The 27352-nt window shown below is 42.9% G+C and overlaps 1 protein-coding gene across 1 annotated transcript; it reads right to left on the bottom strand.

Moving 5' to 3' along the window:
* Positions 1-234: 234 nt before the first annotated feature.
* On the bottom strand, positions 235-27338 carry Shpk (sedoheptulokinase). The gene is made up of 7 exons (XM_077110479.1): positions 27137-27338; positions 19363-19504; positions 13604-13787; positions 12874-13026; positions 11945-12120; positions 7738-7938; positions 235-1862 (listed from the first exon to the last, which is right to left on the bottom strand). The coding sequence occupies exons 1-7, from the start codon at positions 27296-27298 to the stop codon at positions 1450-1452; spliced, it is 1431 nt and encodes a 476-aa protein (XP_076966594.1). The 5' UTR covers positions 27299-27338; the 3' UTR covers positions 235-1449.
* Between the last annotated feature and the right edge of the window lie 14 nt (positions 27339-27352).

Below are 27352 nucleotides of genomic sequence, written 5' to 3'. Positions count from 1 at the left end.
GAGACCAGGTCTCACTCATCTGACCGAGAAACATGATCCAACTTGTGTAAGAGATCTGCACCCACCTGCCTGGTAGAATCCTGGGAGGCAAGGCTGGGGCAAGGCTGTTCTAGAGGACAACCTAGAGAGGATATCCAGAGCATTGTCATCCTCCTGAACCAAACTTTGTGGACATGCTGTAATGGACACTCTTTCCAAAGCAGACAGATGTGTGTTTTATTAACAGGACAAGGCTCTGAAAGAACAAGCTTTATTTAGTATCTGAAGTGCAACCAGTATCACCTGGCAAATTTACCTAAGGGCTTCTGGCAAGCATATGACTTGTAAAATGACATTTACAAAGAGACAACATGATTGCTTCCCAAAATCATGGTTGTCTGGTGCCTCAAAGACAGGCTTGCCTAAGACTGGGATCCTTTAGGAGTCTGGGAGTCGATGAAGTGACCCACTCTTGGAAGCCATTCCAAGACCATCCCTTCCAATAATGGGAGGACTTAAGATGTTCTGTAGGGAGGCCAACTTGAGCAAGATGTTTCTGCTGAGTCAGGAATACAATGGGCCAGCAGGGTCCAAACCAAGGGAAAGAAGGATTGGGGCAAGCAGGATAATAGTGTCTCTCTGATAAAATTGCCACTCCCCTTGGACAAAAGCAAAAACATGTGGCTATACAGACACAATCCTGAGAAAGGGTCCTGCTGGAGCCTTGTCAGCTTCTTGGGGACAATGTGCCAGAACAGTGCTAGCCACAAAGCTTCCATCCCCCTTGCTGGTCATGCCATCTGTTTCTTCTTTCCTGTGATGTATCTTCAAGCCAGTTCTGTTGTGAGGATTTGGGGCAATTCCAGGGTAGTAGGCTTTCCTGGGAGTGTGTCTGCTTGGCAAGAAAATAAGCTCAAGCCTCTGCATCTTCATCCCAGACAACCTGCTTCATAGTGGGTCTGATCCAGACAGTGAGACTGGGGGTGGGGCTTATAGTCACATCATACAACCCAGGAGGAAAGGACTTTTCCAACAGTGCAAATCTGACTCAAATCTGGGCTTCGTGTCTCTAAAATCAATCCAAAAACTGGACATGAGAACAGTCTCCTTTGTTTAGTTGGAGCCATGACCACTAGACATTTTGGTGTCTGAAGGCACATGTGTTTTCTCTCTTTCTACAGATGAATCACAGATGAGCCCTGCCCCTCACACACACACACATTTACATTTTCAACCAACTCTCAGGTTGGTCTCTTTCAGAAGGTGCTAGTTTGGGATCTTACTGGTGACTCCTGGCCACATTACTAGAATATGCCCTTGAAGGTAAATTCTTGGTCAAGATGATGCCCTGAGATGAAACAGTTTAAAATCTGCCCACATAATTGTCTAAGAAAAGGATGACCCAGAGATCACATAGTAATGTTGATTAGGTAAAATTCACAATGGTCCTTTAGCCAAAGGGTCTGCTGATTAAGACTCTTTCTGGTGGAGGCTCCTCTGTAGCATGACCAGAGCTGCCCCAACAGCTGCATCCACGTCCTGCCCAAAGGACATTGGCAAAGGGAAGGCCCTCTGCACCTCCTGCTTTAGCACCTCATTCCTGGACAGCGCACTCCCACTCCCCATCACCCGCTCCACGCCCCACTCTTTGAGCTGCTGCACTGGAAGCATGGAGTGCAGGTTCTGAACAATGCCTCTGCACAGGGCCCGGGTCACATGCCCCAGGGAGAGGTCAGAGGAGGAGATTCTGGTCACTGAAGCCAGCTGGTCTGGCAGGTGCCTCTCCCCCAACACTGTTGGGGTGATGTTTAGGCAGGTGTCTCTCTGCTGTGCAGCTGCCTGGATCACGCGTGAATACACAGTGGATTCTTCAACCTCCAGACCTGCCAGAAACAGGGAAGATCTGTGTGAGCTTATGCAGCCCCTGGATGAAATATAAAAGTTCCCAGGGGACAGGACAGGTCTACTTGCAGGTGTTCTTCTCACTGCAGCTGGGAGTTTCTGGGTTCAGGGACTCACACAGTTTGGCTAGCTAGACTCTGCCCTGGATTCCAGCCAGCTATCTCCCTGCAGCCGAAGTCAGACATCAGGGAAATATCTTTTCAAGTGTTGCTGTGAGACCTAACCCTAACCTGAGCATCATAGCCATCACAGAATTATAGAATCTTTGATCCCAAGAGGGCCAAATGCATACACTAATTAATAAGTACCATCAAAGCCATGATGGCTTTGGAGCCATTAGCAACACCACAGCAATCCCAAGATCCCAGACTGCTCACAATCTAGGCCACCTTCAGTATATATACAGGGTGCCTGAGGCCCAGGGCACCCTGGGCTTTGATCTTAGGATCTCTCTGGGGGCTGCATTATAACTCAGCAGTACAGAGGTTACCTAACATGCACAAGGTCCCAGTACCACAAAGAAAAAGAAAAAGAATCGCTTTGCAAAATCTCTAAGTTGCCATTAAACCAGAGACTGCAAACCAGCTTTGTTTTTGTTGTTATTGTTACTATTGTAGTTTTTGTTTGTTTATTTTTTGGGTTTTTTTAACTTGTTCTAATTAGTTATACATGAGAGTATAATTCATTTTGACACATTATACATAAATGGAGTATAACTTCTCATTCTTCTGGTTGTACATGATGTAGAATCACACTGATCATGTAATCATATATGCACATAGGGTAATAATGTCTGATTCATTCTACTATCATTCCTACCCTCTTACCCCCTCCCCTCCCTTCACTCCCCTCTGTCTAATCAAAGTACCTCTATTCTTCCCTAGACCCACCTTATTGTGAATTAGCATCTGCATATCAGAGAAAACATTTGGTTCTTTGGGATTGGTTTATTTCACTTGTATGATATTCTCCATTTCCATCCATTTACCAGCAAATACCATAATTTCAATCTTCTCTAAGGCTGAGTAATATTCCATTGTGTATCACAATTTCTTCATCCATTCATCTGTTGAAGGGAACCTAGGTTGGTTCCATAGTTTAGCTATTATGAACAAACCTGGCTTTGACAAGAAGAAAGTTGTGCAGACTGGGGCTCTCTTCTAGTTTGGTCCATTGCAATCCCCTGAGAAGCTTTGAAAGCACTGTGGGTCTCATCTCCAGATATTCTGATGTAACTGCTCTGGGATACAACCTGAGCACTGGAATTTTTAAACACCTCCCAAGTAATTCTAAAAGGCAGCCAGGGTGGAGAGCCACCAGCCTAGACTTATAGGTCCTTTCTCCAAACACTTAGGAATCTTATTAGAATAGAATGCAGCTCTGACTTAGCACACCCTGGGTAGATCTGAAATTGAGCATTTGTTAAAAGCTTCCAGAGAAAGCAAGTGTTGCTGGATCTACTCGAGTGGTGCTTATCAGCAGACATAGGTATCAGAATCATGGAAAATGCCCCCATCCCTCACCCCTACCTCAAGCTAAATAAGTCAGCATTTCTAGGCATAAGACAAGAATGTCAGTATTCTTTTAAAATTTTACAATTATTTTCAGTGTGAGGCTAATGCTGAGAACCACTAATCTAGAGAGTCACAATGTACTCACATCATCAGAACATTTAACATATACAAAATCAACTGCACACACTCAGGAGTTAGAAATTATTTCAATATCATAGGCAACTATTAAAACTGATCACCAAGAATCCTAGTTAAAGATGCAGAATGAATATAAGTATCTTTCCTCCTCCTTTAAGAATTCCTCTAAAACATCAGCAATTTTTTTTTTCAGTGCTAAGGATTGAATCCAGGCCCTGGTGCAAGATAAGCACCCATTCGACCACTGAGCTATATCCCCAGCCCCAGATTTTTTTTTCTTAATGAGAAAACAGAGGAAAACAAGTGATGAGGAATGAGAGATGATGACCCTTATTTGAGACAAGCAGATAACAGAATGAAAACTGACTGTAGAACAGAGGGAGCTCTGGTCTGGGAATCTGCAAAAGGAGGTGCTAATAAGTACTAGTTCCTCTTCCATAGGAACTGGAGTCTGGGAGGCTCAAGATACTTCAGAAGACAGAGGCAAATCAGGGCCAGAACAAAAAAACCTTGAACCTTTCTGCACCCCATTGGTGACTGCAGCTCAATTATCCCCCTTGGGAGAACTTCATGCCCCAAAATCCTTATCAGCCCACAGTTGAGAAGTACACAAAATCCAGGCCCTGGCATGGCCTCCAGGTGCTTTGCATACTCTGCTGGCCTCATCCTGTCCCACTCTTCCCAAGAGGTTATAGGCCCATGCATATGGCTCCAGAGACACCTAGCCAAGTGCTTCATAGTCCTGTTTGCTGCCTGCGGGCTGCACCAGAAAACTCCCCTAAAACTTACCAGGCCACACACAGTTCCAGTGAAAAAATCTGGTCCCCAAACCAAAATAAAGACTGGAATTTCTCAAATGCACATAGAGGTCATGTTTTGAGGTACACACCTATAAAACCATCATTATGGGAGGCAGAAGTAGGAGGATCACAAGTTCAAGGTCAGCCTCAGAAACTTAGTGAGGCCCTCAACAACTTAGCAAGACCCTATCTCAAAATAAAAAGTAAGAGAAAAGGGCGGTGGATGTACCCCATTACAAAAAAAAAAAAAAAAACATAGAGTATCTGTCAGAGTTTAGGGTGACTACCTGTGAGGTCCAGGGCTGCGGTGGAAATAGTGGAACAATTTTTCCTCTATAAGTCTTTTTATATTATTCAGTTTTTAAAAATCATATTCATGGGGTCAGTGGTAGAGTTCTTGCCTTATATACCCAAAGCCCTGGGTTCAATCCCCAGTACTGAGTAAACAAAAAAAATTTTTTTAAATCATGTTTTTGGTGAATAACCTGGTAGGTATGTGCAAGTATATAAGCTGTAGGCATGAGACCTTTGGAGGGGAACTGCTAGATCAAAAGAAATGCACATAATAGTAGAAATTTCATAATACTAACCCTCAAAGTACTGCCTGTTTCATCAAAGTATCAGTAATATGCAAAAGAATCTCAAAGAAAAATATATAAACATTACCACCTCTTTCAGTGGTAACCCTCAGGCATTGTACCAATTTATATGACCACAAAACATAAGAGTGAGCCGGCACAGTGGCACAGGCCTCTAATCCCAGCAGCTGAAGAAGCTGAGGCAGGAGGATCGTGAGTTCAAAGCCAGCCTCAGCAATGGTGAGGTGCTAAGCAACTCAGTGAGATCCTGTCTCTAAATAAAATACAAAATAGGGCTGGGGATGTGGCTCAGTGGTTGAGTGTCCCCAAGTTCCATCCTCAGTACCCACCTACCTCCCCAAAAAAACACCATAAGAGTAACAATCTCTCCACACCCTATAAACCATTGTGTGCTATAGCTTCTTTAAAAAAAGAGATATATAATGAAAAAAAGAGCAGAAGGAAGAAAAAACAAACCAATCCAATAGAAGGCAGGGAGGCTAAGGAGATGACTAAATGCAACATAGACTGGATCATGGAACAAGAAAAGGACATTAGTGGAAAAAACTGGTGAAATTCAAATAAAAAGCCTCAAGTTTAGTTTTATGGGTTTTTTTAAGTCATGTGATTGTATTTCTTTAATAAAAATTTGGAAAAAAAAATAAGGGAAGGTTAAAATATACACAGAGTTGTCTTCCTCCCTGGTAAAGAGGCCATGATCCAGGCCTTGGGGAGTAGTATCTCCAGAACTGTGGAAATTTGATCAAGGTTAAGCTACATAATTATAGAAACTTCATAAAAGGCTACTTTACATAAAAATACTAACATTGAAAGCACTCCTGTTTCATCAAAAATGAGAGACATGAATATGCAAAAGGATCTTACAGAGAAATAAATGAAAAAATTAGCACACTTTTCAGGGCTAAGAAAAATAGCCCTCACAATTCAGTGAACAATTAATAGACCCAATCCAATTACACCAGTATCTAGATGCTGGCTCTCATGACTGATCCTGCAACTTGAAAAACCTTTCCTGAGTTCTTTCCATGAAGCATCACTCAAGAGGGCCCAAGCATGGAGAATTTCCCCTGTGATCCTAATATCCCTGGCCATCCTGAAAGTGTAACCAGGACTTAGAAAGGCTGTCTTTGCTAAAAGCTCTCTTTACTTGGGCCTGCAGAGGCCCAAAAGGTAACTGAAAGCAGGATAAAGCTTGGCATCTCTGCCTTCATTTTGTATTCATCTTAGGACCCTGCTCAGCTCTGCATCTAGGAATATTAATCATTGAAGGAGTTTCATCTAAAAACTAGTAATATATAAGGTTTACTAGCCCTAAATTTACCTAACCTAGCTCATCTCCCTTCAAGACTGAGGCAAGATTTGCAGCCACCTGTTGCAGTCTAGGAGTGGCACTAGAAGTCTTCAAACCTTATCCTACACTATCCAAGAATAGAAGGGGCAATAATCTCATGTAACTAAATTGTCCCCTTCCAGGATCACAGATCTTATAGATAAATATCCTGCACCCTGCAAAGTGTCCTCCCTCTGATGATAAGGACTTCTCCAGAGCCATCTGGCATAAGCAGAACTGAGAGAATAACTCACCAGACCACAGTTTGACCAAGACTGCTTAATTGTGTATATCTCTCACTCCTGCCCCAATTCTTCCTCTATAGCTCCCATTGACAGTCCACAGACAGGGCTGAGATGCTGGATCCCATCTTTGCCTTCCCAATATGTGGCCATATTGAGTAAAGTTCTTTTCCTGCATTTTACCGTAATAACCTTTTGTGTTTGGTATTTGGGGCAAGTGGCTGGATCCAGTTTGTTGGGACCTCAAAGTCAGGCCTTTGGCCCAGAACTCCAATACAAAGGCACCATTGTTAGTCAGTAGCATGTTGTACAACCAAGAGGAGCTTCCCACACACTCTCTGCTGCCTGTACCTTGCTTTGTTCCTATGTTGGATGTTTCCTGCTAATTTTGAGCTCCTCCAGGTGACCATCACAACTGATGGTCATTATTTCCCTAGATCTTGATGGCTGATCAGTTGTGCTTGCAAAGCAGACTTCTTGTGGAAGAATGAAGTTGCATGTGTCATTGTCCATGAAGAGTAGAGAAACACCTGTTGAATTCTCCTCAGGAGTAAGAGGGCTTCAGAGTCCCCAGGGAGCCTTCCAGAGAGACAGGAACTAATCACTAGTACTTATAAAGATTTATTTTATTTTATTTCTGGTGCTGGGAATTGAACCCAGGGGAATTTTACCACTGAGTTACATCCCCAGCCCTTTTTTTTTTTTTTTTTTTTTTGAGATAGGGCCTTGTTAAGTTGCTGAGGTTGCCTTAGCAGCCCGAGTCATTGGGATTACAAGTATGCACTACTGGACCCAGAATAGGATTTTATTATATTGTCAAATACCAGGAGTCTTTTTGCTCGTGTGTCTGATCACTCCAGTTCAACTATCTGAAGTCATTATAAGGAAAACCTTAAATGCAACTTATCCAGGGATTTGGGGGCAGAAAAATTAAGAAAGCCGAGTGAGGAGAAGCTAGGAAAGCTCTTATAATACTCCACAGTCAAGGCAAGAGGAAAGGTGCCTCCCTCCTGCTGCAAAGAAGAGAGTAGGCAATGGCTGTTCAGAGAAGAGAGGGAAAGAGGCTGCAAGTTCAGACACCCTAAGGCAGGAAGGAATATGCTGGAACCTAGCTGGGTCTGAAACCTGAAGCCAGAGGCTAAAACAGCACATTAAGCTCCAAGACACAGCCATACAGGGGAAAAAAAAAAAAAAATGAGCAGAGAACACACCACTGTGTGGGCCACGGCTTACCTAGATCTGCCATCCACTGAACCAGCATGTGGACAAACGTGGCCAACACATTGCCCCCATTAAGCGATGCTGCTACCCCCAGATAAGTTCTGTCGAAGTATGGGAAGTAGGCGACTGGGGCCGCAGGGTCTGGGATCTGCATCGGCTGGAATCCTGAAGGCATGGAGGCCGCCAGCTGCACGGAAGTGCTGATATTGAGAACTGGGATCCAAAGAGAGCAAAGCTGAGGTCTGTTGTGTTAACTCTGGGGTCACAAATCATAAGAGGACAAAGGGAGAGTGTGGCGGTTTTAAAAATACATCCACAAATTCTTAGATACTCTTCAAGAGGTAGAGGCTGACTCCCCTCTCCCTAAGTGTGGACCTGGCATAGTGACTCACTTCTGACAGGTAAACAAAGCCAAAGTGACAGTGTGTGACTTTTGAGAACTAGTATGTTTAGCGACCAAACTAACTGAGGTCAGCACTACCAGGGAGTCAAAAGCGATAATGGTATACTGGTTTTTAAAAGGAGTCACAGGAAGCTAATAAGCTTCACTTTTCGTTACATTGAGCCTCCTACCATGACCCTAAACCAGAAGCAACATGCCCTCTACCCATGGAAGGGGATAGTGAAAGGATCCAAGCAACATTGCCCACAGACAGGTCACAGCTGAGCACAGGCCAGCAGCCGCAAGCTGGAACCAGAGGCTCCAACCACCTCAGGAAAGAGGAGGCCTTGCTAGGGCTTGATTGTCCCCACAATAACACAGGCTAGAATTTAATCCCCATAGTGAGATATTAAGAGAAGGGACCAGGGAGGGGCTTTACCATGCGATTGGATAAAGAGGGCTCCACTCTCATAAATGAACTGATCCATTCATGGGTTATGGAAGAAATGACTTTGTTATAAAAAAGAAGATCTCACTATGGCTAATTTGTTCTACCTCCCCATGTGATACTTCCACCATGCCATGACCCAGGAAGAAGGACCCCTCCAAATGCAGCTCCTCAATTTGGACCTCCCAGCCTCCAGAACCATGAACTGAAGAAACCTTTTCTTACTTCTTCTTTTTTTTTTTTTTTTTTTTTTTTGGTACTAGGAATTGAGCCACCCAGGAATGTTCTATCACTGAGCTACATTTTGAGACAGGATCTTGCTACACTGATCAGGTTGGCCTTGAGCTTCCAAATCTCCTGCTTCGGCCTCCAGAATAGCTGGGATTACATGCATTTTCCACCATGTCCAGCTAAACCTTTATTCTTTCTAAATTTCCCAATCTGAGAGTCAATTGTAGCAACAGAAAACAGACTAAGATGGGTCTAATCCTAACCTTCTTCCCATTGGACTAGCCTCCCACCACTTAGAAAGCACATGGGCACAGGGGACTGCCCTCTGAAGAGAGTACAGCCTAACATTAAAAAAAAAAAAAAAAAAAAATCACTGGATAAAAAAAGGCCAGGCTCTTTACAGGCACCATCCCAAGGCCACAATTGCCCTATGAGAAAGGCAATGACTGTCATCCTCATTTTGGATAATGACAAATGCTCAGGGAAGAAACTCACTGTCCAAATTCACACTAGAGGAAGTAGAAGATCTGAACTCCAGAGCCTGTATGAGCTCACTGGGATTCTTGTTTTGAGAGGAAGAAATATAAGGCAAAGATGATATATACTGGTTTTAAAAAAAAAGTCACAAGATAAACTTAGCATGTTTTCCTGGGGCTTTGATGTTGCTGAAAATTTGGAAGTAAAAAGGTGGTTTTGAACTTTTTTATCTGAAAAGAGTTTATCACATGTATGTACAAACAAAAGGGACAGTCTCCCCATCAGCTAATCTTGTCCTTTTTCCATGTGCTGGCTATATTGGTAATAAGTACATCAGAATACCTTGCCTCAAAATGTCTGCATCTAGCCAGGTGCAGTGATGCACACCTGTAATCTCAGCTACCACCCCACTCAGGCAGGCCCAGGTGATACCCTAAACCAGGGGATAGGCAAATCATAGCCCACAGGCCATGACCTGCCTATCACCTGTTTTTGTATGGCCCAGCAACTAAAAATGGCTTTTCCATTTTTTAAATAATAGCTTTGTGGATATGTAAATCACACAGATTTACTGTAAAACCCAACCTGTTTAAATTTTTTTTTATTTTGGGTTTTTTTTTTTTTTTGGGGGGGGGGGATCAGTGCTGGGGACTACATGTAGAAGCGAATCATATGTTCCACCACTGAAATACATCTCCAAAGTGGAGTGAAGTGGCACAAGCCTAAAATCCCCACAACTCAGGAAGACACAAGTTCTAGACCAACCTGGGCAACTTAGCAAGAGCCTCAAGCAACTATCTCAGAGTTGAAATTTTTTTAAAAAATGGAAAGGCCTAGGGATATAGGTCAGTGATAAGGCACTCCTGGGTTCAAACTACAATACCAAAATAAAAAAATATTTTTAAATCTCCAACCTCAACCAAACATGTTAATGCATGCCTATAATTCCAGCAACTCAGGAGGCTGAGGCAGGAGGATCACAGTTAGAGGCTAGTCTCAGAAACTTAGTGAAGCCCTAAGTAACTTAGTGAGACCCTATCCCAAAACAAAAAAATCAAAAGGGCTGGGAAGGTGGCTCAGTGGTAAAGTGCTTCTGGGTTCAATTCCCAGTACCAAAAAAAAAAAAAAAAAAAAAAAAAAAAACAAATCCATCCTTTCAAAGGGTATAAAATTCAGTGGGTTTATTCACAATCGTACAACTGTGATGTTATGATATACATTTGGGGGTTTTCATCCACAGCTATTGGCTCATAACTCCCTTCAATAATGGGCCATAGAAACTAGAATTAAAGAGTTTTTCATCCCCAGGGTGAGTGATAAAAACTCTGTATTCTCCACATTTCCCTGACCTACTGTGTCTGACAATAGATCATAAGACTTTCATTTCAGAAACAGTCCTGCCCAAACCTGGGATCAAGGAATGATGCACAGAGAGACCAAGAAGAATCTGAAAAGATGGATCTTGCTGGGTTTCCCCACCCAGTCTCTAGCATTAGATACACATTCATTCTCTAGGGAGGGGGAAAAAAAGGTCAGGTTCAAAGAGTTTCCAGGACTGAACACTTGGAGGTTCCTAGAGGGTGGCAAACCAAAAGAGGGCATGGAACCTGAATGTCCCTTCCTCTGTACCTCACCCTATACATCTCTCCATCTGTGATATCTTTTGTGTTATCCTTTATAATAAACCAGCAAATGTAAGTTTGCTGTCAGCCTTTCAAGGAAATTAATTGAATACAAAGAGGGGACTGTAGGAACCCCAGCCAGCTTTGCTGGGTCGTATGGTGGCTCCATGTTTCATTTGAGAAACTACCAGACTGCTCTCCAAAAGGACCACACTATTTTACCATCCTGCTAGCATGTTCTCATATTTTTAAAATGCTTGAAAAGAAATCAAATGCAGAATATCTCGTGATACATAAAAATTCTATGAAAGTCACATCTCAGTGTTTGTATGTTCCAACATGTTACTTGGAATACAACTGTACCCATTCATGCTGTGTGGCTTCTCTGAACCCCAATGGCAAGGTTAAGAGATTATGTTGTCCACACAGAGGAAACATTTACTCTCTGACCCTTTTCAGCTTGCTAACCCCTGTCCTGACTACTACCTCCACCTCACTGTGTTTCTCTTAACCCAAATTCAGAAAAGATTCTGCACTTCTAATCAGATCTGACACAACTTTCACTGACAAACTCATAATAACAACAATCCTATTCTACTTATCTAGTCTCCCTCTCTCTCTCTCTCTCTCTCTCTCTCTCTGTGTGTGTGTATGTGTGTGTGTGTGTATGTGTGTATGTATGTATGTGTGTGTGTTTTATAGAGATCAAACCCAAGGTCTTTCTCATGCTAAGCACATGCTCTACCATTGAGCCACAGCCCCAAATTTATCATCTATTTCTTGGCCATACAGTGCATAGAAAGTAGCCAATTAGAGAGAGCCACTTCCCTCACCAGGCCACAAAAGGTAAGCACAAGGATAGAACTTGCCTGCTGGCCCATAAGCTTCCTGAGCAGAGGGATTCACCTGCAAAGATGAGGGTATTTTTCATCTTTACAGAACAACAGGATCCCCTAGGATAGTAAGGATGGTAAGTTATAGGCATCCCTCAGGCCCTTGCTCAGAGCAGGTGTTTGGGAAGCACCTGTGTAAGTTTAAGAAAACAAAAAGAAAACTTACCAGCATCTGTCCTTTGGCCCATGCAGGAGTAGACAGAGGCCTGTAAATCACCCATGGCCACACCCACCTGCGTCCCCTTTGGGATTTCAAACCAGGAGTGGGAAGTTCTTCCTGCCACACTGCCTGGCTCAGCAATGTTGGGGAGCATGTGGACAGGAAAGCCCGAGACCCTCAGTCTGGAAAACAGAAATGGACACCTGTATTTATCTGGTTCTCAGCTTTCTGCTTTTTGTTGTTTCCAGGAGACTTAGCAAGGGAACATGCTATAGGTCACACATAGGAGAAGGAAGAATGGAAGCCAGTGTCATCACAGACTTCCTCTTGAGCTTTTTTTGAAACCATGAACTTGGTTTTTGTAAATAGGGAACAAAATCTTGGAATGCACCTTCCAGAGAAGAAGAAAAAAAACAGTTTAAATCACAGCCATCAAAAAGGATGCAATCAGAGCCAGATTTTATAGCTTTCTGGCCCCCTGTGTTTGAGGAAAACACAAACCCTCTGCAAAGGGAGGTGACCAGTTTCAACACAAAGTTAGCATTGGTTAGCACAGTCCAGACCAAAGTCAAACCCACCAGCCTCTTGAATGTCAAATGCATCCATCACTCAGGTTAGTGAATATAGGGCTGCCAAATTTTATAAAACATGCTAGAAAGTTCTTTACCTGAACTACCAGGTACTTTTTGCTTTTATTTCAGAGCTCAGAATTTGGGCCCTGAAGGAAGTAAACCTATAGGCACCGGACTTCTGTACCTGAAAAGGTAAATGATTGTTGAAAAATAACTTAAAATGCATCCCTCCAGACTACCTCCCATTCTTAATCTTATTTTAAAATGTATCAAACAATGGAAATTCCAGGTGGAAAACCCCACAGAAGCTCTCACTCAGGAGGTTCCCTTCAGCCTGGAGCCAGCCTTTGAGGTTATACTCACATCTCCAAGTTCCAGCTTTGGCCCTGGGTGTTGAAATATCCCCAGCTAGCAGCATTCTGATCAGACATCAGGGGTCTTGGCAAGCCACACAGCATGGCAACCACGTAGTCTTGGATGGTGCCAGCTGCATCGTAGGACTTCAGGAAGTCTGGGCTGTTTTCACACCAAAAACAATTCAACTAGGTCTAACACGGATGCAGAAACATGTGCTGCACCTAGCTATGGACATTAGAAACTGGATTTGGTATAGTCGAGGCATAGCCACAACTCTATGTGCTGTGGCTCATGTTTAGCTGGAGCCCTGGGGTTAGGACCTCCCAGCTGCTCCAAGCAAAGCCACCCAAGTCAGCCCTAAGCGGGAGGACTTGGGGAACTTGGGGAACTGCTATGCCTGGGAAAGCAGGACATGGTCCTGCTTTATTTCAGGACCTGAAGCCCTGACCCTACTGTGAACTCAACTTGGCAAATCACTTGCCCTCTCTGTCCCATCCTCTCCCTCTCTTGATTAGAACTGGATAACCAATAATGAGCCCTCTGCAAAATGAGCCATTCTGGATCAGATCCAGATCTGTGACGGCACAGTATGCCAGGCCACACTCACCAAGGCACAGTCTATCAGGTGGAGAGATGCTGATCAGCAGGAAGTTCAGCCTCCTGTCATCCCCCTAGAAATCTGCCACTGTCATCCCCCCTAGAAATCCACCACTGATTCAAAGAAGAGTTGTCTTACCTATTTTTCAAAAGCCAGAAGATGGTTGCACAGCCAAACCCTGTGGCCACACTGAGGTGGGACTCTGGCTGGGGCAGAGAAGCCAGGAACTCACTGCTACACCGGCCATCCTGCCATGTGATCAGGTAGCTCACAGCTCTGGGCTTGAACACAGGAGCAGCCTCTCCCTCTGTCCAGACACAGCCTGGAACAAACAAGATGACCAAAAATACAGAAAAGAGAACCCAAGTGGGCAGCAGCATGTCCTTGAGATGTCTCAGCTGATGAGCTTAGGGTACAGGTACTTGCACCCTGTGGCAGTGCCTGGCTCACCCTTGGCCCTGATATCATGGCTCTGTAGCCTTAAGCAAATGACTTTACTCCTTCCATTTGTCTCACTTCTGCTTCTTTTCCTTAATCTTTAAGTTGATATTATGTATCTCCCCACACCCCAAAGTATACTCCCAAGTCCCCTGGTCTCCACAGTCTTTCCAACTCTCAGCATGATGATATTACCTAGTCTTGATTCTGAATGATTATCCTTTGATCTTAGCTAATTGATTTGGGGCAGGGGGTACTGGAGATGAAATCCAGAGTCTCACATGCTCTAAACACATGCTCCACCACTGAGCTACATCCCCAGTCCTGAGCTAATTAATTTTTAAACATCAAATTCCACTAAGAAATCTGGTCATCTATTATACTTTGCATCTGGACTATCCCCCAAAAGGCTTGGTCTCCAGCTGACTGTGGTATTGGGAGGTGGCAGAAACATTAGGAGGCGGGGCCTTGTTGGAAGGGGTTGGTCACTGGAGGTATGCCTTTAAAGTACACATTTTGTCCCCAGACCCTGCCCCCTGACACACTTCTAGCTGCAATGAGGTAAGCACTGCCCTCTGCCACATGCTCCCTACCATGATGTTCAGCCTTACCACAGGCCCACAGCAATGGGACCAAATGGCCATGGACTAAAACCCTGAGCCAAAATAAACCTTTCCTCCTCTAAGTTGATTTTCTCAGGTATTTTATCACAGTGGCAGAAAGTTGACTAACAACACCAACTTTACTTCATTTATATTCTGAAACATCTTCTGGAATTTTCTCTGCTCTTATTTAAATAAATATTTCATCTAAAACTGTTTCCAGCCGAACTGGGTAAGGTGACATACACCTTTTAAACCCTGCTGTTCCTTTATATAACTTTTGTTCTTTCTTCTCAAATATGGAATGTTTCCCATGCCACCACGTAATATGAATACAACCACTGCTGCAGAACACTGGCATAAGGTGCCAGTCCAGAAAAGTTAACAGCAATTGAGGACACCCCAAATCTATTAGATGGAGGTAGGAATCTGGCTACCACTGCAGAATGGAGCCTGCCATGAGTCTAGCAGGTCAGATGTCACAGAAAGCTATTTTCTGGCTGTCTGATCTCAGATCCCAGATTTGGAAACCAAGGCTGTTATATTTTCCTGTAAATTCACTCACCAAGAACCAAAGAAACTTACCTGCCCCTCCCCACTTAGTTCCAGGTCATGCAACATCCATTCATTCATTCATGCTTATGTGCCTGACTGTATGATATAGTTATTGAGTATCTAATGTATATTAGGTGCTGGTTCTAGGGTCTGAAAATATAACAAGGAACAAGGCAAAGTCTTCACAAAGCTTTGTCTTCACAAAGCTTATATGCCAGGGCTGGAGACAGAATATAAATAAGCAAATGTACAGTGCCAGGTACTTTTACTTTCTATGAAAAATGTGCAGTAGGGTGAGGGGAGAGACAGTGATGATTGTTAGGGGTGGTCAGGGAAGTCCTCTCTGAGGTGACATTGGGAGAAGGAGAACGCGAATGGATTAAGGGTGTAAGTCTTTAAGAATAGCAAGGGATACTTGTTACAGGTGAATGAAACAAGGAGGGTAAAGGACCTTGTCAAGCAATCTCTGGTTAACATTCCTGGACAATACCCAGCATAGCAGGGAGGCATGTTACAGGATCTTGTACCTGCAACATCTTCTTGGTATCATATTAACTTTCACCTGGAAGCAGGGGAATAGGGTGGGGATGGAAACAGGGAAGGGGTCCTCCTGAGAATAATCTACCCCACAGCTGCATTTCTACCTAAATGTAAACCTGGGATTTTTTTTTAAACCTGGGATTCTTATCCCAGCCCTAAAGCTGGATGTTTACAGTGTTATTTTCTCTCTCTCTTTATTTGCTTCCAAAACTCTTTTGATTCCATTTTTAATTTTTTTTCAAAATAGAGTACCAGACAATGTTCAAAGCACTCAAAATATTAATTCATTTAATCTACATGATATCTTTATAAGACAGGATCATAATTTTCCCCAAATAAACAATGAAGAAAATACACATAAGAAAATGAAACACAATATTTTCAAAACTTGCCCAAGTTCACATAGCTTCTAAGTGATAGAATCAGGATTCAAATTTAGATAGTCTATTCTAGAATTTGACATAATGGAGATCTCATTTTCTTTCTATATTTCTTTTCTTCTTTTTTTTTTCCTTGAATAGAATTGATATATTTTTAAGTTTTTGTAGTAGTGGGGATTAAACCCAGGGCTTGGCGTGCCAAGCAAGTGCTCTGCCACTGAGCTACATCTGCAGCTCTTTTTTTTAAGTTTTTAATGGCAAAAGTAATAAATAAATACCGTACTTATTGTTGTCCACAACATGTTCTTGAGTTCTTTGTCAATATGGCTTGAGTGTACTTTCCTCTTTTTAACTACTGCATATATATGGGCCTACCGGCATTTATTTAATTTGTCCCCCAGGTAAATGTCACATTTTCACTATGGTGTAAAGGAGGATGCAGTGAAGGACCATGAGGGTGCCTCCTCGAGGACATACGTGTTCCAGAACTTTTCCTGGACAGGTTCCAAATAGTAGAATTCCTGAGTTATAGCTGTTCCCTTATTTTAACAGTTCCTCCAAAATAGCTCTCCTAATTTATCCTACATCAGGATTTTTAAAAGAATTAGTTTTTCACTAGGCACAGTGGCTCAGGCCTGTAATCCCAGCAACTCCAGAGGCTGACACAAGAGGATCACAAATTCAAGGCCAGCCTCCTTGGCAACTTAGATAGACCCTGTGTCAAGAAATTAATAATAAATAAAAGGACTGGGGGTGTAGCTCAGTGGTACAGCACCCCAGGGTTCAATCCCTAGAACCTAAAAAAAAAAAAAAGAACCAGTCTCCTAACCATTTTCACAATTTTTTGGTGGGGGGGATACAATATTTATTTATTTATTTTTACGTGGTGCTGAGGATCGAACCCAGTGCCTCATGTATGTGAGGCAGGCATTCTACCACTGAGCTACAACCCCAGCCCATTTTCACAACTTTTGACGTTTCCAAATTTTTTGATTTTTCACCATCCAATAGGTGGAAATGACTTCTCATTGTTGTTCTCATCTGCACTTCCCTAATTATTAATGACATAGAGCATCTCCTCATATGTTTATCAGCCATCATATTTCCTCTTCTAGGAATTGTCTGTTGGGATCCTTAGCCCATTTGTTATCTCTTTGTTATTGTTTCTTTATTTATACTAATGTCTGTCCTTCATCTCCTCTATATTGGCAAATATTTCCTCCAGTCTGATGCTCGCCTTTTAGCTTTGCTTTATGATCCCTGTTTCTCTCCTGCTTTTACTGAGCCTGAAAATGGAATCTGAAAACAGGCATAACCACAGGACTCTCAGAAGATATTCGTCACTCCCTCCCCTCCAACTTGCTGGCCTATGCCCTCGTGGAAGCACTTAGCTCTCTGCTCAAGTTACTGGTGCCCGACTGTGCTGGCTATGTTCTAGAAGGTAAAGGTTTCATCTGCTCATTTCTATATCTCCCTCAGGGCCCAGCACAGGGCCTTATATGTTGTGGATACTGAAACCAAACTTAATTAAGGCTGCCACTGAACGGGAACAACTTGATCCCAAGTACAATTTCACTCAGTCCCACTAAGCAGGAATCATCACCACCAAACAATGTCTTTCCTCCTTCCCAGAAACCAGCAGCAAAACAAGGAGATGCTGGGCTGGCTCAATGAAATATTAAGAGTTCTTTCCAACAATGTGGCCGATGGATGGTTTGTGTGGTTGGTACAAAATCTAGGAGATGGGCAAAAAGGAAGATGTGCAACCAGACCACAATCATTACATCTCTGCTCTCTTCTTTGGGAAGGGTTTTAGTATTAAAAGGACATTTATTCTCATTAATGCAAAATTAAGGAGTTTAAAAAGCTTTTACAACCTAGACTCCCTTGGAGAGGTTGGCTCCAATGCCCTAATTGGCCTTCTGCTTCTGCCACAGCTTGGAGCCGAGCGGCTCCCATAGTTTCAAAGAGCCTGACATCAGGCACACTAGGAAGGGGAAGAGAGAGAGATTATGTTGGCTTCTACAGTTTCCCTCCCCATCCTGGGCAGTTATCAAAGGATGTCACTAGACCCCAGTTACTGACAGGCAAGTCACCAACCACTCACTTAGTCCACAGCCACCCTTTTCTGCCTGAAGAGTCAGAAACAAAACAATACCTGGACTCAAATGCTGATTTTGTTGAAACCAGATGATAGGTATGTGTTGGTTCATCATACTATTCTCCCTATTGTATATTATATAAATTGTTTTAAAAACAATTGAATGCCTAGCATAACAGGGAGGTCATGACTTTCTGTAGGAGTCTAATCCTTCCTGGGACATTCTGTTGGGAAATCCCTCCCTTCACTGAGTCATCATGTCCTCCTGGAGCTTTGCTCCTCCTAAAGGCCTTTAAAAGCTCAGTGCCTGAAGACAGATAGACCTGCGTGCACAAAATGGAGTCACTGCTTGCGGCCATATGACTCTGAGCACGTTATTCCAGCCTCTCTGAACTTCAACTCCTCATCTACACAATGGGGACAGTCACGTTCCATCATAAGGTTGTGGGAAAGATCGATAAGATCATGCAGATAAGGTTCTTAGCCCAGTATCTGACACGTGAAGTGCTTCTTGTTGCTTTACTGGCTTAGTTTCCCCCAGGAACCAAACAGGTCAGCCTCCTCTGCATTTTGGCAGACCTATATCAGATGATACACTGAATAAAACTTTGCAACTGAGCCCTTAAAAAGAATACTCCCTAGAATTTTTTTTTTTTTAGAAATCATCAACATCTGTGGTTATGTAAAGAACAAAATCTATGCCCCAATTCTAAAGAGTTTCCTCTGTGTCTTGACATCTCACACAGTAACAGCTAATCTCTTGGTTGTCAGCACTAATGTTCTGAGACGCCAACACAAATAGAGAGAGAGGGGCTGGGGATGTGGCTCAAGTGGTAGCACGCTCGCCTGGCATGCGTGCGGCCCGGGTTCGATCCTCAGCACCACATACAAAGATGTTTTGTCTGCCAAAAACTAAAAAAAATAAATATTAAAATTCCCTCTCTCTCACTCCCTCTTTAAAAAAAAATAGAGAGCTGCAGAAAATCCACTCTGCTGAAACCTACAAAAGAATCACAGGAGACTCATTCTTTTCCCCCTGTCTGTTCATGGATAGATAACGTGCAAATGACATGCAAGTGGACAGTTCACTTCATTATACATTTGAACCAAACAAAATGTACACGAAAGACAAGGAATATTATGTGCTATTCCGTTTTGAGAAGCAATAAACTATTCCCATAGCAGAATAACCTGATGCTGCTCAAAGAGGACTTCATAGCACTTTTCTCATTTGGTAAGTGACTATCAGTAGCAAGAGATCATCCCCTGAGCCCAGCATACCTTGGCCTGTTTTCCAAAATACGACGCCATGCATCTGTCCTGACACTCCGATGGCCCTAACTTTCCGAAGCTGCTGCTGGGGAAGGGCAGCAAGGCATTCATTTAGGGCTTGAATGATTCTACTCACATCCTGCTCCCGCCCCTGTAAACAGAACAGGACAGGTCAGGGACAGACAAAAGGTCAGGGGGAGGCAGGCAGGCCTAAAGGATTTCCTGGAGGATGGCTGCCCTGTTCATTCCACTGTGGTCACTTCCAAGACATGCTGAGCAGCCCTGGGTGAAGGCTGGGGGTGGGAGGTTAGGACTGCAGCTAGCAAGAAACCACACTCTGGCTTCACATATGAGACGCTGTTGCAAATGAGGTTTACCATATGGCTCAGGCTCTGCTCTTCACCATGGGTCAGTCTGAGCTAAGAAAAGCACTCCTTCATGCCATCAATAGGGGAAATCACAGAAGGGTCTTCTTTACAAGGCATATGGGGTGATGAGGCTGGAGGATGCAGCAGGGAGGAGCCTGGCAGGTATAGGAGCTAAGGGAAATTTCTCTTCCTTTCCCCTCCATTCCAGAGTAAATCGAAGAAAATGCATATGGATATGTTAATATGCAGAAGAGAAAAACCTCAGCGTGGAGGAAAATGATAGGAGTGAAAGTACCCATGAGCCCACCATGATTCAGAAGCTTGTGTACCCTTTTCCTATAGGAGAGGAGAGAATGGGAAATGCAGACAACTTTGAGAATTCTTAAATGATAATTAGGAGGCAGACAAAATTGAGCTTGTAAAGTGATTCTCTTTGGAATTTGAATGAGTCCAAGGGACAGACATTTTCTAGTGAGGTCTGTTTAGTCCTCAGTCTTCTTTTCTGGGATAGATGAGATTTCAGGTAGGGATGGGAGGCAGTTCTTACTCCTTAGCAGTCCTCTTGTTTGTCTGGTTGGTTGGTTGGGTGGTTGGTTTGGGGGTTTTTGTTTTGTTTTTGAGATGGGACCTCACTGTGTTGTCCAGACTGGCCCTAAACTTCTGGGCTTCAATGATCCTCCCCCCATCCTGCCTAAATTTTATACAACTTGAATCAGGGTTTGGGCAAGTTCAGATTGGGTCTTCAGAGTCATATGGGGAAACACATTTTGACATCTTAAAGCTAAAGAAAGGCCAACTCCAATCCAGCATTATATCCAAATGGTTGGAATCACAGACATCATTATAGCCATCATGGCCTATTCAAAAGTAGGCAATGAGGGGATGCAAACCTAAGAAATCTAGTCACTGTGACCACTTCATTCCTTTGAATTATTAAGTCCCTGTCAGACTGTGACCCCAAGGTCACATCCCATTCTAGGAGATGTCTAGAACACTAGAGCTCATGTTAAAGTGCTTTTAGTGCCTAGGCCTTTCTTGACAGCATCTTTCCTAGTTGGGGTTCAGAGAACGATACCCCTAGATATGGCATTTGGGGGCATACTGAATAAAAAATGATCTAATTTGATCGAAAGGAAAAAAGAAAGCCTTAAAATCAGGTTCAGAACTCAATAAATCTTGCTGGCTTGGTGGCACACATCTGTAATCCCAGCAACTTGGGAGGCTAAAGCAGTAGCGTCTTAAGTTTGAGGCCAGCCTGGGCAATTTAGTGAAACCATGTTTCAAAATAAAAAATAAAAATAGCCTTTGATGTAGCCAGTGGTAAAGTACCCCTGGGTTCAATCCCCAGTACCAGGGGAAAAAGAAAAAGAACTCTCTAAATCTCAACAACACATTCACTTGGGGAAGTAACCCAAGTAACATCATTGTTTTCTTGGTGAATAAGTAAATTTCAAAGTAGAAAGAAGAAAAATTAAATGTATATGCATGTTTAAAAGAATCATACCACCCAGTATGGTGGCACGCATGTAATCCCAGCTACTCTTTGTTTTTGCAACTTCTGAATCATTCATGCTCTACCACTGAGGCAAGAGGAATATAAATTCAAGGATTATTAATATTTGTGCTTAAGAATCTTGGTGTACTTAGCATTTAAGTAAATTTATATTTTTAAAGGAATCTGGCCTTGGCTACCTTCATAATTACAATTTAAAATGTGCAATCAAGTAACTGATCTAGATTTGTGATTATAAATTCAAATCTCACTACTTATAAAAGGATTTGAAACATATAAGAACATTAAAGGTCACTTGGGTATATATCTAATTTATTCAATTTATAAGAATAACTTAGATATTCTGAAAATATTTCAGACAGACAACTTGTGAAAATAAAAAGAAAAATCATAATAAAAACAACATTGAAAAAGAAAGAAAGTAACATTGAAGGAGATTTCCAAAGCCAGACAAGAGGCCTTTGGAAACAGGACTTACTGTTCAATTTAAACTCTTGCCTATCAGTGGTAGAGTGCTTGCCTAGCAAGTGTGAGGCACTGAATTCGACTCTCAGCACCACATAGAAATAAATAAATTAAATAAAGGTCCATCAACAACTAAAAATTGAAAAAAAAAAAAAAGAAAAAAACACACCTCCTGCCTAGAATGACAAGTTGATCACCTTCCCCCTTGTACTATAGATTCTATAACAGATAATTAATTACATTGTGTCCAGAGAGTCAAGATGTATACTGAGAGGAATTGAACTCTTATTACGTGGACCTTTTTACTAAAACATAGTCATTCTTTTCTTTATCTTCTACCAGGCACCTAGCCCCTGTCATACAGCACTTTGTTCTTCAATTTCAATAGAAATTCCCTAAAAAGGAATTTTTTTCTTCTTTGCACTGTCTGCCCATTGGAACACTGATTCAGAGCTGTGTCTCCTGAACTGCAATTCCAGTCACCCCAAATAAAGTCCTTTGATTTTGCAATTTCTGATTTGTTCATGCTCTACCACTGAGCTCCACCCCAGTCCAGTTTCTGAGTTTGAATTGTTCAACAGAAGCAGTCCCTCAACAAGAAAAGAGACCAAGTATATGACTTGCAATTTAAAACATCTAAGGGGGCTGGGGATGTAGCTCCGTGGTAAAGCACTTGTCTAGCATGTACAATCTTGTCTAGCCCCGGGTTTGACCCCCAACACCACAAAAAAAAAAAAAAAAAAAAACATTTATATACATGTTTAAAATGTTCAAAAATAAAAATAAAATAAAGGAGCCAGGTGTGGTGGTGCATGTCTGTAATCCCAGCAGCTCCGAAGGCTGAGGCAGGAGGATCACAAGTTCAAAGCTAGCCTCAGCAATGGCGAGTCACTAAGCAACTCAGTGATGCCCTGTCTCTAAATAAAATACAAAATAGGGCTGGGGATATGGCTCAGGGATTGAGTTTCCCTGAGTTCAATCCCCAGTACCCACCCACCTCCAAAAATAAAATAAAATAAAGGGCTGGGGTGTAGTTCACTGGGTAGAGCACTTGCCTGGCATGCGTGAAGCTCTGGATTCAATCCTTAGTATTGAAAAAAAGAGTAAAGCTAAATGATAGACTTTTTTTTTTAATTTTGTTTTGAGTTTCTTATTTTCTTTTTTTTTTTTTAATGTTATTTTTAAAAAGAACTGATACATTTTTAAATGTTATTAGTGGAATAATCTTTACAAGCTAAATTTAAAAACTTAAGTAAGAAATACCAAATTTTATAAATTGAATATTTTTATCTCACTAAAAATAAACTGTTTCTGACACACAAAAAAATTACCTCAAGGCACAAAATTAACTTATATTTAACAACTGGAAGGATCCATGGAAAGTTCAGAGAAAGGGAAGAGAAATGTGGCTCAGCTTTCAATAAATGTCAGTTCTTTGGGCAGCTGAAAAAGTCTATGGTCTTGGAAAAGCATCCAAAGACCTTAAGCCCCTCAGGTCTCTCCAGGGAGTACAGCCTTCCCCTCCTTGGAACAAACCTGCTGACCTTGGTCAGGGGCAGTTTGGGGCCCCTAATAAAGATGAACAAAGAACAAAGAAGGAAGTCAAGGAGGAGTAGGATGGGGGAAGGAGTAGAGAGGGAACACAAAGCATTTTCCTGAGGCATAGCCCCAGATCCTAACAAGGATCCTTTGTATATGGAAGGGACAACAGGCAAACTGGCAGAGCAGTAAAAGACAGAGGGACACAGAGGAGGACCATGGCTCTGCATGATCCCCAATGAGGAAGCAAAAGGGCAAAGGGAGAAGAGGGAGGAAGGAGCAGGAAAGAGACATTTGTTTAGTCCTACACTGTTCAAGAGGGCAGCCATTAGCCACATGTGGTTAGTCTGAATTGAGATCTGTTATAGGTATAAAATATACACCAAATTGCAGAGTCATCATGAAGAAAAGAATGCATGATATCTCATTAATAAATTTCTATTACTACATGTCAAATATATTACACACATTGGTTACATAAAATATGTAATTAAAATTAATTTCATCTGTTTTCCTTTTATCTCTTTTAACCAGACTACTCAAGAACTGCAAATTACACAACATGGCTAACATTTGTGACTCACATTTCTATTAGGCAGTGCTGGTTTAAAGAGTCCCCACATGGCCATCAGATGGTACGTCATCCCAAGATAGAGGAGCCACTGTTTAAAATGGGTCCAGGGTGGGTGAGTTGTGAGGATGGAAACAGTGGAGGAGGGAAACAGGCTGGATGGAATCAACACAAGGAGACAGTGTTCTGCAGTTCCAGTTTTAGTGGTGAGTGTTCTCTGGGGGTAGCCCTTGGATAGACAATGGACACACCCAAAGTATAATGGAAAAGCCTTTGCCCCCATTTCTTGGTTCAGAATATCAATCTGTCCACATCCACATTAAATTCTAAAACTTTTTTTTTCTATACTGGGAATTTAATCTAATCCAAGGACACTCTAACACTGAGCTACACCCTCAGCCCTTTTAATTTTTTTTTTTTTTCTTTTTTTCTTTTTGTGAGACAGGGTCTCACAGAACTTAACAATCCTCTGTGGCTGAGATTAGACATGAGCCACCATGCCCAGATAAATGCTAGGACTTAGAAACTTATTCAGCCACACACACCCCTTTTGACAGTCTGAAGTCCAGAGGAAAAATAAATAAATTTTTAAAAATTTTTTGTAGTTGTAGATGGACAGAATGCCTTTATTTTATTTGTTTATTTTTATGTGGTGCTGAGGATTGAACCCATTGCCTCACACATGCTAGGCACACATGCCCCTGAGCTACAGCCCCAGCCCAGAATCTCTGTATTTTGACTGGGTGTGGTGGCACACACCTGTGATCTTAGCCACTAGGAAGGCTGAGGAAGGAGGATCACAAGTTCAAGGCCAGCCTCAACAATTTATGGAGACTCTCAGCAACTTAGAAACTATCTCAAAATGAAAAACAAAAGGGGTTGTAATTATGTAATTAAAATTAATTTCATCCATTTTCCTTTAAAGAGTCCCCACATGGCCATCAGATGGTATATCATCCCAGGATAGAGGTTGTATTTCAGTGGTAGAGAGCCCCTGGGTTCAATTTCAAGCAGTAGTAGTAGTAGTAGTAGTAGTAGTAATAATAATAATAATACTTGTGTTTTAAATTGTTAATACCTAAAATCCTGATCTTCACCACATAGCTGCCAAGTTTGACCTTGTTATACACAGTACTTAGTGATGAGTAAAAAGTACAGACATACCAGGCAGTGGCACCTGCCTACAATCCTAGCAACTCTGGAGGCTGCGGCAGGATTGCAAGTTTGAGGTCAGCCTGGGCAACCTAGCAAGGCCCTGTCTCAAAATAAAAAATAAAAAGGGATGGGGGTAGGGCTGGGTGTGGTGGCACACACCTGTAAGCCCAGCGGCTCGGGAGGTACAAGCAGGATGATCGCAAGTTCAAAACCAACCTGAGCAATTTAGCAAGGCTTGCTAAGCAATTCAGTGAGACCCCTGTCTCTAATAAAATACAAAATAGGGCTAGGGTGGCTCAGTGGTCGAGTGCCTCTGAGTTCAATCCCTGGTACCCAAAAAAAGGGGATAGGTGTATAGCTCAGTGGTAGGCCACCCCTGGTTTAAATTCCCAGTACTGAAAGAAAAATGTACTTACCAAAAAAAAAAAAAAATACAGCCATCAGATGTTGCTATAGATTGGTGGTTCTCACTCAGGGGTGATTTTGGTTCCCTGGGGACAACTGGCAATGGGAAGACATTTTTGGTTGTCGCAATGGGAGGGGGGAAGTACTACTAGCATCTAGAGAGTTGAGGCCAGAATGCTACTAAACATTCTAAATACATAGGACTGTTATCAAAACAAAGAATTATTCAGCCCAAAATGTCCACATGCCATGGTTGAAAAACCTGCTGTAGACAAAATCCCAGCAATGCAGTTTTTCTCAGAGCACAGCTCATATGTGGAGGATGTATGGAGGGTGCTACTACGGACCCCTCCCCAAGTGCCTCACTGAGCAGGTACAACCTGCTGGGTTTGCCTGTAAGCAGAGACCAGCCTGCTGAATGCTGTGGGAAAAGGGAAAGGTTTTCAACAAGTAGCCCTATTTCAAGAGGAAATGGCACCCCTGAACCCCTTTCCTGCAATCCCAACTTCACTGTCCAATCCCACAGGATCAGAGCCAACTTTGCCTCTATTTTGTAGTCCATGAAGTAAAATAATCATTCTAAAACACTCTGCTACCCCAACCAAGCTAGTTTTGAAAGCCTCTATAAAAACACAAAGTGCTCCTGAAATCTTTTACCCTCTGAAATGCAGCAAGCAAGAGCTTATGAAAAACAAAGCTCTTGGGGATAGGGCTTGGCTCAGAAAATTGAGGTTTCTGGCTGGAAGGCACCGAAGAGGCCACTTATTTCAATTCAGAGAACAAGCTGAGGCACGGAAAAAAAGTCAGAGGTTAGACAGAAAAGTTCCTTGATAGTAATTTCTACTGTCAATTGACTGAACATAAAGCTAACTTTTTCAGGAAATGGACAAGATCCAGTTTGGTTTGTTTTGGTTTTTTTGGGGGGGTGAGGGATATTATCTATTTGTGGGTGTTTGTTGTTTGTTTTTATAGTGCTGGGGATTGAACTCAGGGCCTTATGCCTGCTAGGCAAGTGCTCTACCACTGAACATCACCCCCAAGCCTTTTTTATTTTTATTTTTAAACAGGGTCTGGCCAAGTTTCTGAGGCTGGCCCCCTGAGGATTACAAGCAAGTGCCACTGTGGCCAGTTTGAACAGGATTCAGTTCTAAGGACTGACTGATCCAGTTTCTTAACCCACCTATATATCCCAACAGAGCCCATTATCCTGTTTCTACCGAGTAACTCCCACAAGCCATTAGCTGTAGTTTATAGGTATCAAGCTAATCCTTTTAAAACAAACATTTTAATAGACTCGTCTTTGCTCTGAATTCTTTTCTCCAGGTGTCTCAGTCTTTGGGAGCTGGGAGACTATTGCTGGCCAAGTGTTTTTGAATATTTAAATTCACATTTGCTTTTACAAATGTAGGTCTGATTTCCAAAGGACAACCTAGACTCTGCCCTAGGCAATAAACTGATTCCTGACCTTGAGGGCACGGGACAGAGGTGAGGAGCAGAGAACAGCCAGAGAAACTGGGAGGCCCATGGGTATTCCATATACACAGGAATGGAGGACAGAAAGCACAGGGATCCAGCGCCATAAGCAGGGCCCCCAGAGATTGCCAGAGCTGCTGCAGACAGCGAGGCCCAGATAAGTCAGGCGGATGTCAGCCAGGCTGGAGAGGCCAGGGAGACTTCTTTGAGGGAGGGGGCTTCCAGGAAGGCCTTCCTGAAGAAGTGGGGTGTCAGGAGCCTCTCGGAGGCGGCGGCTCCAACGCGCTGCCTCACCTGGGGCCCGGCCGCCTCGCTCTCGGCCTCCGCCCGCGAAGCCCGCGCGCAGCTCGCCAGTACCACGAACCCGGACGGGTGGCCCGGCGCGGCCTCCAACAGGGCCACCTTCACGGACGTGGTGCCCATGTCGATGCCGAGAGTAACCAACCCAGAGGCCATAGCGGCTGTAACCCGGTGGCTCCAGTTTCTTAACCCAGGCTCACTCTTCACCCG

This window comes from Callospermophilus lateralis, chromosome 11 (genome assembly GCF_048772815.1).
Source record: "Callospermophilus lateralis isolate mCalLat2 chromosome 11, mCalLat2.hap1, whole genome shotgun sequence".
Lineage (NCBI taxonomy): Eukaryota > Metazoa > Chordata > Mammalia > Rodentia > Sciuridae > Callospermophilus > Callospermophilus lateralis.
Note: the sequence above shows the minus strand (reverse complement) of the source record. Positions and strands in the feature narration are given on the sequence as shown.

Bases quoted from the DNA above. Each gene is read 5' to 3' on its own strand.
- Shpk (XM_077110479.1), bottom strand. From the start codon at position 27,298: ATGGCCTCTGGGTTGGTTACTCTCGGCATCGACATGGGCACCACGTCC. The intron at 19,505-27,136 runs GTGAGGCAGCGC...TTCTGTTTACAG, and splicing joins GCGAGGCGGCCGGGCCCCAG to GGGCGGGAGCAGGATGTGAG. The intron at 12,121-12,873 runs GTGAGTATAACC...TCTGTTTTCCAG, and splicing joins CAAAGCTGGAACTTGGAGAT to ACTGAGGGTCTCGGGCTTTC.